This window comes from Misgurnus anguillicaudatus, chromosome 22 (assembly GCF_027580225.2).
Source record: "Misgurnus anguillicaudatus chromosome 22, ASM2758022v2, whole genome shotgun sequence".
Classification (NCBI taxonomy): domain Eukaryota; kingdom Metazoa; phylum Chordata; class Actinopteri; order Cypriniformes; family Cobitidae; genus Misgurnus; species Misgurnus anguillicaudatus.
In genome coordinates, this window is record NC_073358.2 from 47,325,622 (window position 1) to 47,341,104 (window position 15,483).

Sequence of the window (15,483 nt, forward strand, 5' to 3'; positions counted from 1 at the left end):
AAGAACGCTTGCGACATTGTGTGGCTGGCGATAGGTTCATTTTCGTTGAATTTGAATTTTAAATGTACATTTTTGCGGTTACCTTGGTGTCGTCGGTACATTTCTTTGGACCCGAGAAGACCTCTACTGTGTGCCACTGCATTGACCTCTTCATTATAAGCCTATAGTACCCGAATTCGTTTAGTTTCGTGACGCATGATATACACCTTCAAGTATGCATGTACATAAAAAAAAAATCAATTTAATTCCTTGCATTTAATTTACATTTTTGTAATGTACAAATAAAACAAAACATTTTAGAAAATGTTCAATTAGAAATACGAACATCTTTGTCAATGACGTTTATCCTTTTTCTTTATGTTACGTGGCATGACGGGCCAAATTAAAGGCCAACTTTTGGCCTAGTTTGGGCAGATCTGCTATAGACCCTTAGGGACGGATTTGATTAAAATAACAGCGCAATTTCAATAAAGCGCAGATAGGAGTAGAAATTCCCCAGGCTGATTTATTGACAAAGTGCAAGTTAAACAACACAGGTGCAAAAATATAATTTCCATAATGTCCAACAAAATCTACCGAGAGCAATTTTGCGAATGACAGGGAAACTTCTACAAATGCAAATGCAATAAAGTCAGTCGCAAAAACAACCGTGTCTGCACCTTTCCAGGACTAATATTACTGCTTGTCTTTAGTAAATCCTGAATTTTAGTTTTTTAACAGCAAAAGAGGCGTTTGTAGAAGCTGTTCGTAAATCTGGCCCATACTCCGGCTATGAATGACCCACTTCTAACCAAAATTAACTTATCAACAGTGATTGGTGTTTGGTTTTATTTATTTATTCAATTCATTTATTTTTGGGTTAGACGTCTATAAATTGTCACTGACAGCCCAGATTTTGTCTTGTTTTAGCTTAAATGTCTAGACTGTGTTGCTATTAAACGTCTTTTCAAACCAAATCACATCAACGTTTTTCTTATTTAAGACGAGTAGTTATACGAGCAAGTTTGGTGGTACAAAATAAAACGTAGCGCTTTTCTAAGCGGATTTAAAGGCACACAAGGCAAGTCTGAGTATTATTTCTCTACTAGCTCCCCCTAGTGTCTGGGAGTAAATGCGTTCTATATCTGAGACTATACGAGACTGAAGGACACCGGGTCGGATAAAGCGAACTTGCAAGTGGGGTATTCTTCCTACAGACGGTAGGGGCGGGCGGGAGAGTCTTCATTCGTCATGTAATGAGTCATTTAACCATATACCGAATTACAAAGATGATTTATTACCATAAAAATGCTGCCTTGTGTCCCTTTAAAAGAGGAACTATATTTTATGGCGTAATAGCACTTTTGGGAGTACTTCGACTCGCCTGAAAAGTCCCCTCCCCTTCTCACTCTCATTATGGGAGAGGGAGGGTGTTACTGCGCCGAGTCGAAGTACTCCCAAAAGTGCTATTACGCCATAAAATATAGTTCCTCTTTTAAATCCGCTTAGAAAAGCGCTACGTTTTATTTTGTGCCACCAAACTTGCTCATATAACTACTCGTCTTAAATAGGAAAAACGTTGATGTGTTTGGTCACTTCTAACTTTATCTCTAAATGGTACCATTGAATGAATGGGGCTAAGCTAAATGCTATCGAAGCGTCGCAGCGCGCTCCAGCGCCCACACGCACGCACACAGACGACAGAGGGACGTACCAACAACTCCCAGTCAAGGCAATAACATCATCCAATATTGAAAATGAGTAGACTATTCCTTTAAAACTTCTCAAAGACTGGCTAAAAGAGAAACAATGGAGACAGACAAGTATGAAGCAGAGGATCTTAATAAGGTATTACGATCATTTTATGCATCTGTGCAAAGTTTCGCGGAAGGATAAAAATGTTAATTTAAAACAAATATGCCAATAAAATGTTTCAAATTCATATTCATGTCCGTTTTTTCCTATGTGACAAGTAGCCGTGTAATAAGCAGGATAATGTAGAGGCAGCCGGTAGTTATCGGGAAAATAAGCCCCTTCAGTGTGATACAAGACCCTCCGCTTCGCGTCGGGTCCTGATCACACTGTCGGGGCTTATTTCCCGATAACTACCGGCTGCCTCTACATTATCCCTTACATAGTACCGAGGTTCGTTTAGTTTCGTGACGCATGCTATACACCTTCAAGTATGCATGTACATAAAAAAAAATTCACTTTAATTCCTTGCATTTAATTTAATAAAAAAATGTTGTAATGTACAAATAAAACAAAACATTTTAGAAAATGTTCAATTAGAAATATGAACATCTTTGTCAATGACGTTTATCCTTTTTCTTTGTTACGTGGCATGACGGGCCAAATTAAAGGTCATTGCGGGCCAACTTTTGGCCTAGTTTGGGCAGATCTGCTATAGACCCTTAGGGACAGATTTGATTAAAATAACAGCGCAATTTCAATAAAGCGCAGATAGGAGTAGAAATTCCCAAGGCTGATTTATTGACAAAGTGCAAATTAAACAACACAGGCGCAAAAATATAATTTCCATAATGTCCAACAAAATCAACCGAGAGCAATTTTGCGAATGACAGGGAAACTCCTACAAATGCAAATGCAATAAAGTCAGCCGCAAAAACAACCGTGTCCGCACCTTTCCAGGACTAATATTACTGCTTGTCTTTAGTAAATCCTGAATTTTAGTTTTTTAACCTCAAAAGAGGCGTTTGTCGAAGCTGTTCGTAAATCTGGCCCATACTCCAGCTATGAAAATTAACTTATCAACAGTGATTGGTGTTTGGTTTTATTTATTTATTCAATTTATTTCATTTATTTTTGGGTTAGACGTCTATAAATTGTCACTGACAGCCCAGATTTTGTCTTGTTTTAGATGTCTGGACTGTGTTTGATGGCTATTAGACATTTTTTGAAAGCAAATTCCTTGCTGTGTGCATATGTTATTTTGTGGAAGTGTAATAAAATAATGTTGTAAATAAAATAAAATTATAATAAAGAACAAGATAAGGGAAGGAACGAAGAGCAAGAAAGAAAGCAAAACCTGAGAATGACTTTTCTCTTCTTTTTTGATCATTTTCTATCTGTTACTCTGTCATCCCAACACTCATTCACACAGAGACATCATCTCCACACAATAAGAGATCCAAACACACACACAGAGAGAGAGAGAGAGAGAGAGAGAGAGAGAGAGAGAGAGAGAGAGAGAAAAGATGAATGCATCTAATTGGATTTGAATGGTTTAATGTCTTTTTTTATTGCTGACAGAGCCGTCGGAGTGAGAAGCTGATAACCTGGGCTCTGTTTATTCATTGTGTAGCTGCTCTACATCTAAATAAGCTTACCATTGACATAAGCTTCTCTACAAGTGGTATCATTTATTAACAGTTTGAGCCCATGAGTGTGTGTTTTAACGATTAATCCTCTGTGTGTATGAGAGTTTATAAGTGTCCAGTGAAGTTAAGTGAAAGTCATACTCAGTAAAAAAAAATAATCTTTTTTTAATACTAATACTATCATGCTGCAAGTGCCACACATGACGGGGCATAATGACAGTCAATCAAAATGGATGTTTAATATGCAGAAGGGTTTCGACCAATGAGATTTCAGTTAGAATAAAATACTACCTACCTGTATGAATACAGTAAACCCAAATCCTTGTGTACAGAACAAGATTATTGTAAGTGTGTATTGGAAATGTGTTCCCTACGTGTACGTACATGTATAGATTCACAACATTGTAACCAAACTTGGTAAAGTTGTACAAAAGCGATATTAAACCTGCAGGCATGCTGTTGTATTGAATATCAACAATCTGAGGTTGAATAGCAGATTTTTTGAGCTCTTATTTGTTGACTTTGACAAAAATGATTTATCTGTCTGACATCAACTTCCGGGTCCAAATTCTGCATCAGATGCCTCAAGCAAACATCAAACTGTACTAATAAACACTCACAGTACAGTATAAAACTCCCCCAAAATCGTGATCTTAACCTTTATCTGCAAACTAAAATTCCAGATGGGCAGAAAGTAATGTATCTTTTATGAATTGTTAAAGTATTGTTGTTTCAGAGCTTGGAGAATGTTTTGTACACCATGAGTTTATAAAAATATTGCCCAAATGTGTGACATGAATAAATACAGCCTATGGCTGTTTAGATTGTAATCGTATATGAAGCGAGTAAAGGATTAGGCGCGGAAATTGAAGTTTTATGTCGACTACACTTTTATAAAAAAAAAAACAACAGATAATTTTCTCACCCCCATGTCATTTAAAATGTCGATGTCTTTCTTTCTTTATTCAGTTCCAGGATTTTTCTCCATACTTTAGTGGACCTTGACAGTTTACAGTTTCAATGCAGTTTAAAATTGCAGTTTTAATGCAGCTTCAAAGATCTCTAAACAATCCAAACCGAGACATAAGGATCTTATCTAGCGAAAAAATATTCATTTTCGCTAAAAGTACAACAAGTACTTTTAAACCATAACTTCGCCCCAGCGCGACCTTACGTATTGCATAATCACATCGAAAGGTCACGCGTTACAAATGTGAAACGCACACTTGTGGACCATTTTAAACAATAAACTGACACAAAGACATTAATTTGTATCAATCCACATACAACAACGTGGTAACCAGTGGTGTAGTGCAGGGTATAAGCAGGTATACGGAGTATACCCACCTCTTTATTTGATGGCATGGGGTATACCCACTTCTACTGGGGGCATACATTAAGAGTATACCCACTTCTACTGGGGGCATAAATTAAGAGTATACCCGGGTGATTCTCACGAAAACTTGGTTTTAAAAATGTCAAGCATGAAAATGTAAAAATTGCTTAAATTTACTTTTTTTCCCACCAGACATTGAAAAACAAAGTCTGGAGTAAATGGGAACATTAATTTAAAAACTTTTACTTATCATTTAACACTTTCTGTAACATAATTTAAAAAATTAGTCCTAAAAAATCTCATTACCACAACAGTCATAAAACATCAACACTGACATATTTTCAAAATGACATGACAAACCTGAAAGAACATAATTTGGAGATTCTGCACATGCATTTAAAATCAAAGTATTATGCTTCTATTAATTAAATTAACATTTAATAAGCATCTGTTGCGGTAATGATAATCAAAATGTCGTGTAAGCATTCTGACAAGACAATATTTCAAATTAACGGTAAAAAAATGATCTTACCTGGTAGCCATCTTGAAGTAACTGGTCCATGTGCTTGGTCACTCAAAATCAAACTTTATTAAAATTCTGTATGTGTGCTTAAACTGTTCTCAAAAAGTGTTGCAGAGGATGAGAACATCAGGCATGGACACATCATTTTCCTAATTTTTCTTCATTATTATTATACATGAATATTCAGGAAATATTTTTTCTGTCATCTAAAGTAGTCTAGCAAAACATCCATTTATTTTTTTCTTAATATTTTTGTGTTCATTTTATTAAATTACAACATAACGCATGTTCAAACACAGCCGGACACATTGCGGTAATGAGAATTTCATCAGAAAATGAGATAAAATTTACAATTATAAATTCTTATGTTGAAATCACACATTGTCCAAGGTAGAACACAGTATTGTGTTAATTCTGATGCTTTTTAATGTTACTATATTACACATTTTAAAGCTAAAATCATTAGTGCCGTGGTGTTTCAATGGTTTCGTGAGAATCACCCACCCACTTCTCCAGACACCACTACACCACTGGTGGTAACGGTCCTCTTTCTCCACACTTGTAAATTTGGATACGTCATGCAAAGTACTTTTAAATCTCTTTTAAAACTTCTCATCTTGCACTAGCCGTGTGACACGCCAGCGTGAGCTTACATTTTACGTAATCACGTCGAAAGGTCACACTGGCGTGTCACAAGGCTAGTGCAAGATGAGAAGTTTTAAAAGACATTTAAAACTACTATTTTTTTATTTTTGGGTGAAAATGACAATTGTTTAATTAGATAAGACCCGTATGCCACAGTTAGAGCCCTTTGAAGCTGCATTGAAAATGCAATTTTAAACTGCATTGAAACTGCAACCTGTTGAAGTCCACTAAAGGCCACTATATGGAGAAAAATCCTGAAATGTTTTCCTCAAAGAAGTTAATTTCTTCTAGATTGAACAAAGAAAGACATAAACATCTTGGATGACATGGGCGCAAGTAAATTTTCTAAAATTTTTATGAAAGTGAAATATTTCTTTAAAGGATAGTCCATTTTCCAGATAATTTACCCACCACCATTTCATCCAAAATGTTGATGTCTTTTTTTGTTCAGTCGAGAAGAAATTATGTTTTTTGAGGAAAACATTCCAGGATTTTTCTCATTTTAATGTGCTTTAATGGACAGCATTTACAACATTTAACAGTTTTAATGCAGTTTAAAATTGCAGTTTCAGTGCACCTTCAAAGGGCTCTAAACGGTCCCAAACAAGGCATAAGAGTCTTATCTAGCAAAACGATTGTCATTTTTGGCCAAAAAAAACCCACAACTTCTCTTCTTCCATCAGCTGTGACGCGCCAGCGCTGCCTCACGTAATTGCGTAATGACGTGGAAAGATCACCTGTTACATATATGAAACGCACATTTGCGTACCATTTTAAACAATAAACTGACACAAAGACATTAATTTGTATCATTCGACATACAACAACGTAGGCACGGTCCTTTTTCTCCACACTTGTAAACACTGGGGCGTAGTTTCGCATACGTTATCTGTGACCTCTTGATGCGATGACGTATTACATGAGGTCGCGCTGGCGCATCACAGGACCGGAGGAAGACGAGAAGTTGTGGTTTAAAAGTGCTTTTTTTTCTTGCCAAAAATGACAATCGTTTCGCTAGATAAGACCCTTATGCCTCATTTGGGATCGTTTAGAGTCCTTTGAAACTGCAATTTTAAACTGCATTAAAACTGTTAAGTATTGGGGTCCATTAAAGTCCATTAAAATTAGAAACATCCTGAAATGTTTTTCTCAAAAAACATAATTTCTTCTCGACTGAACAAAGAAAGACATCAACATTTTGGATGAAATGGTTGTGAGAAAATTATCTATTATTATAATTTTTTTTAAGAAAATGGACTAATCCTTTAACAAGCGGATAGTATCGCATGGACAATACTATGCACAACTTCAAAAAAGTTATTTATAATATTAAAACAAGTTCACTACACATCAGTGCACATGAGTTTATTCAGAGAACATTTTGATCTTAAAAGTGTATTCTTCTCTTTGTATTTGTAGAGCAAAAAAGAAGACCAAGCCCTTGAACCTGAAGATCCACAACAGTGTGGCGGGAAGCTGTGAAAACCTTCCCACCCAGCGTTCTCCGCTCCACTCGGATCACTCCCTCCGTTCCTTCTTCTTCCCAAGTTTTGTCCCTTCGACGCCTCCTGTGCACTCCGAAACCCCGTCAGCAAGTGAGTAACTCATTCACCTCAGCGCAGTATAAACATCTTGTTTCTAGCCACCATTTTTCAAGATTTTGTAAGCAATCAAGTCCAATGATATTGCCCAATGTTGAGCTGTCATTTGCAAGCTGTCAATACAGTTTCTGCTCATAACAGACATTGTAACTTACGAGCAAGTTTGGTGGTACAAAATAAAACGTAGCGCTTTTCTAAGCGGATTTAAAAGAGGAACTACACTTCATGGCGCAACAGCACCCCTGGGAGCACTTCGACTCGCCTGAAAAGTCCGCTCCCCTTCTCACTCTCATAATGGGAGAGGGAGGATGTTACTGCGCCGATTCGAAGTACTCCCAAAAGTGCTACCACGCAACAAAACACAGTTCCTCTTCCAAATCCGCCCAGAAAAGCGCCACGCTTCACCCTGTACCACCAAACCTGCCCGCACAACCACTCGTCCCAAACAGGAAAAACGCTGATGTGCCCGGTCACTTCCAACTCCACCTCTAAATGGTACCATTGAATGAATGGGGCTAAGCTAAATGCTATCGAAGTGTCGCAGCGCGCTCCAGCGCTTACGTGCACGCACACAGATGATAGAGGGATGTATCAACAATTCCTAGTCAAGGCAATAACAGTTTAATATTGAAAATGAGTAGACTATTCCTTTAAGTCAGACAGAGAAAAATCCCAGACATGGAGCCTTTTCCCGTGTACCTGTTTAAAGACACCGAAAGAGTTTGCAGTTTGGTCAACATCATTTGTTCACCGCTTATGTTGACAGATGTCTGGTGACGCACTTCAGGCAATTACAGCTTTCTTTGTTGTCTCCCGTCACAATATGACTTCCTGTGTCATTACCTATTAAAGGACCACTTCCCAAACCTCTGCGCGTCCCAGGACACCTGGCGTGTTAGCGCATAACGTCCAAGCCTAATGTCTGCTGCTTCGCGGCCCTTAGCGTGAGCTATTAGAGGAATAATGGGTCGAACGGGGGCTGTGTGAATGTGACAAGACTGGGAATGACACAGGAATGACGCAAAAGTTTTGGAATGAGATTATCTTACAGATGGAGAAGAAAGTTTTGACTGAATAGTTGAATATTGTATGATAGACCCCCTCCACGCTTTGGCAATCTTGCGTATGCATTAAGCACTTTCCTGTATCATCACGGGACAATTTCTTAAAAAGAAAACGGTTCATCTAACATACTTTATAAATTGTTGTTAAAAGCTAACCACTGTCGATATATAATTTTTTTACCCAAACAGCTACATTTCTCCCGGGGTTGAGATGCGAGATCTTGTTTAGAAATCAGATGAAAGATGATTATTTAGTTGAATTTCCGATAAAGCAGTTTCAGGGGTATAATCTCATTGGGTTCGTATCAGTCTCTGTAATGGCATTACTTGCGTTCTGGATCAACCCATGGGGCTCCAGGCCGGACGCTGTGGCAGTAACCAGGCCCCGCGAGTGTCGTCAGCCTGCTTAATGCATCTGCTGTTTGTCTGCATGTGGTGACAGTATTATTGCCCGAGGTCTGTACTCCACGGTTGTTTGACACGTACACAGAATGCAAGCGCGCAATACATGTGAGCAATACCATGAAATACTTGCACGAAGCATAACTCTGGACCTAACAATTTAAAGTTGAAGACAGGGGAGACAAAGACAACAACATAAAGGAAAGATATTATTGCACGGAGGTTGTGCTTTCATAGCTCAGGTAACTTAATAGACTTATGATTCATATATTATTAAAAAAGCACACTTTAGACAGTTGTTTACAGTTGTATAAGTACAAAGCTACAAAATGTCGATAGCATAGCTCAGAAAGTTCAAATAAAATGGATAAGAATTTATAATAGGGTTGTATTTCTTAAAATTTGTTAAATAATTATTCCACTTTCATAAAGAATAAAAACCTTGATAATTTACTCACCCCATGTCATTCAAGATGTTATTGTCTTTCTTTCTTTAGTTGAAAAGAAATTACATTTTTTGAAGGAACATTCCAGGGTTTTTCGCCATTTAGTGGACTTTAGGGGACCTCAACGATTTCAATGCAGCTTCAAAGGGCCCTAAACGATCCCAACCGAGGCATAAGGGTCTTATCTAGCAAACGATCGTCATTATCGCAAAAAAAGTACTTTTAAACCACAACTTCTCGTCTTGCACTAGCCATGTGATGCGCCATTGTGACCTTACGTTTTACGTAATCACATCGAAAGATCACATTTTACATACGTGAAACGCACACTTGCGGACCATATTAAACAATAAATTGACACAAAGACATTAATTAGTATCATTCCACATAGGGTTCTGACAATCGGGCAAATGCGCGTTTTCTCAATGAATGAATTTGAATGAATTACGGTGAAATGCAGCCACATCCAAAAGCCAGGAGGCGCTCTCGCTTAGAATCGCCATTTGTGCCACAGAAGTAGTAGCATACCAAACACTATTCCAGAAATGTCTAAAGGAATATTTGAAGAGTTTGGTTCCAAAACGCAATAAACGCCATTTTTGAAAAAAATGAGTTACTGCCAAAATCAGTATTATATCAGGTCAGTAGTTAAAAGTAAATTCTTAATTTTACGCAAAATCCAATATCCGCCGTGTTATTCTGTCATCTTTTCTCCCTTTTTTCCCAAAATGCGACAAACGCCACTCCCACTTTTTTACAGGACGCAATAACTCCATTTCTGATATTACAGCCCACCGTTCACGCAATGTAAACAAGCAATGGCGGACGCGCGTAGTACACGGAGTCCTGGTTTTCCTCATCTACTTTGTACTACGTGATCAACAAACAAAACAAAATAATACTTTAATTGCATCGCTAAACCTGTGATGGTTTTCTGTGATGGGAAAGAAACGTAAGCCATCAGCATCTAACAATTTCCCTGAGAGGCACTTGGGAGACGGGTGCTTGTTCTCCCGACAGCATCAAGCTTCTCATGCTAACACATTGACCCCAGAGGATCTTATGAAAAACTTTCCATTATTTTACTCAAAGTCAACGAAAATCGAGCAGGACCAAAAACATTTTACAGTCGATCGCCGTGAAAGACGTTAAGCGAAGACGTCAAGTAACCGCAATGACAGGGTTCTTAATATGACAAAGTAAGTGTTTTGATTAATAACATTAATGTTTATATTTTTAATTAGTGTGTACAACTAGTCAACTAAATGAATATAACATGGCAAAGATGAATGCACATTTATATAGGCTATTGATTCAATAGATTTATAGCATTTTGAATAAAAACTTGTCATGGATTTATTGCATTTTGTGGAAAAAATAATCCGTTTTTATAATAAATCTTTGAAAATCAACTTATGGATTTGAATTTTTTATGTTTTTATAACCTAAAGATGCTGTGTGAAAGTTTGTAACAGAAAATAGTTGTTTTCATCTTGTCACTTTCTTGGTATAGAAAACACGTTTTTACCAAAATTTGTCAAAATGGATTTATTGCGTTTTGGAACCAAACTCTTCATTTATATCGCTGTTCTTCAGATTGTTTCAGGTATTTTCATGATAATAAAGAATATTTTAAATGATTGTGATTGACGAGTGTTGCTTTTTTAAATGCACGTTATAAACGAGTCAAACTTGTAGTGATTTTAGATTGATAAGGACTTCCTACTGATCACGGAGCCGTAGTACATGCACAAGCTGTGCATGAAACTCTGAATCGGAGCCTTACGATTCAGAATTGATTTTAGACAGGTCTTTTTAATGGGAGCGCAATGCATCGATGCACATCCTAATTCCACATACAACAACGTTGGAACAACCCTCCTTTACCACACTTGTAAACACTGGAGCCAAAGTTTTGCATACGTCAAGCATGACCTTTCAATATGATTTACGTAATACGTAAGGTCACGCTGGTGCAACACAAAGCTAGTGCAAGACAAAAAGTTGTGGTTAAAAAGTAGTTATTTTAATTTTTTTGGCAAAATGACCATTGTTTCACTAGATAAGACCCTTATGCCTCGGTTGGGATCTTTTAGAGCGCTTTAAATTTGCATTGAAACTGTAAATTGTTAAGGTCCACTAAAGTCCACTGTATAGAGAAAAATCCTGGAATGTTTTCTTAAAAAAACTCAATTTCTTTTCGACTGAACAAAGAAAGACATAAACATCTTGGATGACATGGGGGTGAGTAAATTATCAGAATTGTTTTTTATGAAAGTATAATAATGCATTACCTAACATGTAGGGGAGAGCGGGGCATAAACTAACGCTTTTTGGTTTTGGCTCAATCATTCAAAAAATATTTGAGTTTGATTAATTATTTTTTTTACACAAGCAACTCGCACATCTCTGCCACAAATGAACATTTGAAGTTTGTTTCTAGTAGTTACCATTCTTGGACAGTTACACCAAGCATGACAGAAGTGCAAACGTTACAACTTACCCCATAGATGGGGTTAATTGTAACATGTAGGGGGTTAGTTGTAACACTTGCTAAAAATGATGAAATGTACTATTTTGTCTATATACTTATTGTTTATATATTTGTGTATAATAGACAGGCATCCAGACTGGATTCATCCATCCAACCCTTTTCTAAGAATAATTAAATTTTAAATGGATACAAATGTCTAAATATGTGAGAAAAAGCAGCACAATTACAACATTTTTTTTATACGTGACCCAGTCTGTAATAATCATACTACAGTTTCAAAATCAAATTCTGACATAATGAGCATCAAAGTCTGATTTTAGACATTCATTATGATTTTAATCTTTGACGTGACCTTATTCAATCAGTATTTAAAATATGAACAAAAATAAATTTGACACATGATTTTTGTTGGCAGCCAGCAATCATTAGCGTGTAGCCTATTTAAAACAGTGGCAAGAATTACGCTTACGTTAGCGTCATATCGTTAGTGCTGAGGGGTTAGTTGTAACACAGCGTTACAATTAACCCCGCTGGGTCAAAATATTTTCAAGCCCACCAAAAAAGTTGCTAAGAGCTGCAAACATATTTCAAAACGATGCTATGTTTTAGTCAACAAGACACTGATTAATATGACATAGCATTGGATTTGGTATCTTACACACCCAACTTAGAAACCGAAAAAAACATATGATGAAAACATTTACTTACATGCAACCAAAACACTTCATCAATAACTCTCTGAAAAAACACTAAACATTTCCAATAATTTGCGGGAGATCGTCTTTTTGCAGTGTGAAATCAATGCGAAAAAAACAAATTGCTCAACCCTGCGTTAGTTTTTGCCCCACGCACCCCTACTAACAATGAATGATTCTTCTGTAGCACTTATTAACCTTAGTTTGTGTTCATTGCATAAGTTACTAAAACATTAATAAAATTAAAAGTTGTAACTGTTAACATTAGTTAACGCACAATGAAATTGTATTGTCGTTAACTAACATTAACTCATTCCCCGCCAGCCATTTTTTGAAAAGTTGCCCGCCAGCATTTTTTTTACTTTCACAAAAGTTTCACAAAATGCCTTCCAGGAACTTTTTCTTCTAAAAATATATAAACATACAAATATTTCAAATTAAAGAACAGACCCTCTGCTTTCAAACAAACAAACAAACAAACAAACAAAACGGGTAAAACCCGTTTCATCCTATCTTTATATTTTTCTGCTTATAAACTCTTAAATATGGGTATTATTTGTTAAAATAAAAATTTTTGCAAAAAGCTGAAATCATGGAATTTTTGTGAAGGAATTTTGTTAGAGATCAGATTCAGAATGATTATCTAAACATACATAGAATTAGTAAAAAAGTTTTAGCTTCAGTTTGACTATAAATTGGGTAATCTAGTGCAGTGGTTCCCAAACTTTTTCAGCGTGCGGCCCCCCTTGTGTACAGTGCATTTTTTCGCGGCCCCCCGAAAGAAGATTTATGACAAAAACAGTTTTAAAATGTAATATTTTAATTAAACAAAACATGTAAAATTATACCTAGTAGTGCTGTTGGTTAGTTGGCTTATTATTTTTTAGGTTTAATTACACAGAATTCATGATAAATGAATGTATTTTATAAAATGTCATAAAACTGGGGCCCCCGTGACACCATCTCACGGCCACCAGTTTGAAAACCACTGATATAGTGGATAATTGCGGTATTGCAGATTAAATAAACATTCTTCAGAAACACGTTTTTTATGCAGATTGTTTCTCTTAATTGACGAGATAACTTGTCAATGGCGGGGAAAGAGTTGACAAAAATAGTAAATGCTGAAAACCTATATTTCTCATTTGTTAGTTCATGTTAGCTGGCTTTTTAAAACAAATCCCCATTTATAATGTCATGTCTATATTTGATAGATGTAATAGTTCATTGCACAGTTGAATCAGTATGATGGTTTTAAATGCCGGTTTGCCTGTTTTCGAATCATAAGGATATAATAAAAAGTTTAATTGACACCTGCCTGTGGTGACTTTGTTATTCTTAGGAACATTCACGATTTAGTTTGTATCAATTAAAGTGAAATTCACCTGCTCTGTAGTGATGCTGGTGTGCGTCACAAACATGCAGATCTGTTTCAGTGCCTGCAGGTAAAAAACACACCTGCTGTGAAACTGGATGAGTTTGTCATATAAAGACTTTCTCTTTTAACTCGCATTTAATGATCTATTGCGCTCTCTCTCTCTCTCCCTCTCTCTCTTCATCATCGAAAATACTAGGTTAATATGTTATTTTTGAACAAGGTACCATGTGTCAGGTTTTGGGATGCAGAAGAACCCAAGCGCGGACGTGAATAGACAACACTAGACTTTATTGACAAAACTAGGTAAAAACAGGAAAACAAAACCCACGAGGGGGCAAACAGAACAGGGCAAACAATAATCTAACAAGACAACACTAAACACTATAAGTTAAACAAAACACTAAACATTAACTGGAACACAAGATATTCAATGTAAAAATCACTGGTAAAACTTTGACAAACAGAGTAGCAATGACGAACACGCACTGGACAACAAACACAAGGACTCTTAAATAGGGAGAAAGTAAATTACAAACACCTGGAAATAATCACAAGTAAGGGATCGGGGAAAAAGTGACGCGACCCGGGAAATGCGTGGTCAGAATAAACCAATACTAAAACCACGCATTGGGCCCTATAATTTCCGCGATCACGGAATCGCGGACGGAATCGCGGAATTGGCTAATTAACACGGAATCTAGTATTAACGCGGAATTTTGCGGAATTTTACATATTTTGAATAAAATTATGTTTTTGTGTGGGAGACGAACGTATGTCTGGAGGAAATGCAGACCGGGGGAAGTAAATCTGGGCGACACGCCCCCTCCCGTCGTTTCAGACCTCCTCCAAAACACTGAAACCATGGCGAAGCGGCTCTCCACGACTCTGCTTTCGTCAGCGAAAAAGAAATTCGACGCTAAGCACTTAGTTCCGAGCAGGTCTCACATGACTTTTATGTGACCGGAGAACTGTTATTTTGGAAGTTTAGTCAACACTCTGTTCACGGTGAGCGCAAAGATACATGCACTCTCTCATCCATGTCTGTCTCACTGTACCTCTCACGGTCACGCGCTCACGAATCTGTCCGAAGTGCGAACACAAATCCTCATGTATTTGTTCAGTTTTATGCATTTCAAGCGAGCTGAGGCAAACTAACTATCCCTCGCCTTTAAAATATAATCATCTGCATCATGGCGCCGCTCTCTGTCTCTCTTTCGCTCGCACGTGCAAAGAGCTGCGTGATCACGCTGTCCTAAGTCAGATCACTATCCTGTGTATGTTTGTAAAGTTATATGCATTTCAAGCGATTGTGTATAAAATATGGATCGCGTTCCGCTGGATTGATGTGTTTAAGGCACTTCTGAAGGCACCACTGCGTTGACACCTTGTTGTAGCCTCCTGCAACAACACTAAAAAACAATGCATTGAATTGAGTTGTGTGTGCGCGCGCGCACGCGTGTGAATGTGCGTGTGTAAATGCATCTTTTATAGTCATTAAGTAATCCTGTTATCCAGTTTTCCCCCCAAATCATTTACATTTTAATCATTAACATTACAGGCACACTCTTTTTATGACTAA

General features: G+C 37.1%; 1 protein-coding gene across 2 annotated transcripts in view; it reads left to right on the forward strand.

Annotated features, from left to right (window-relative positions):
• ksr2 (kinase suppressor of ras 2) overlaps nucleotides 1-15,483 on the forward strand; it is a 131,190-nt gene that overhangs the window by 53,389 nt on the left and 62,318 nt on the right. For both annotated transcript variants that reach the window (XM_055198438.2, XM_055198437.2), the window contains exon 6: nucleotides 7,244-7,419. In XM_055198438.2, coding sequence (XP_055054413.1) covers nucleotides 7,244-7,419 — 176 coding nt within the window. The remainder of the gene's footprint in view (nucleotides 1-7,243; nucleotides 7,420-15,483) is intronic.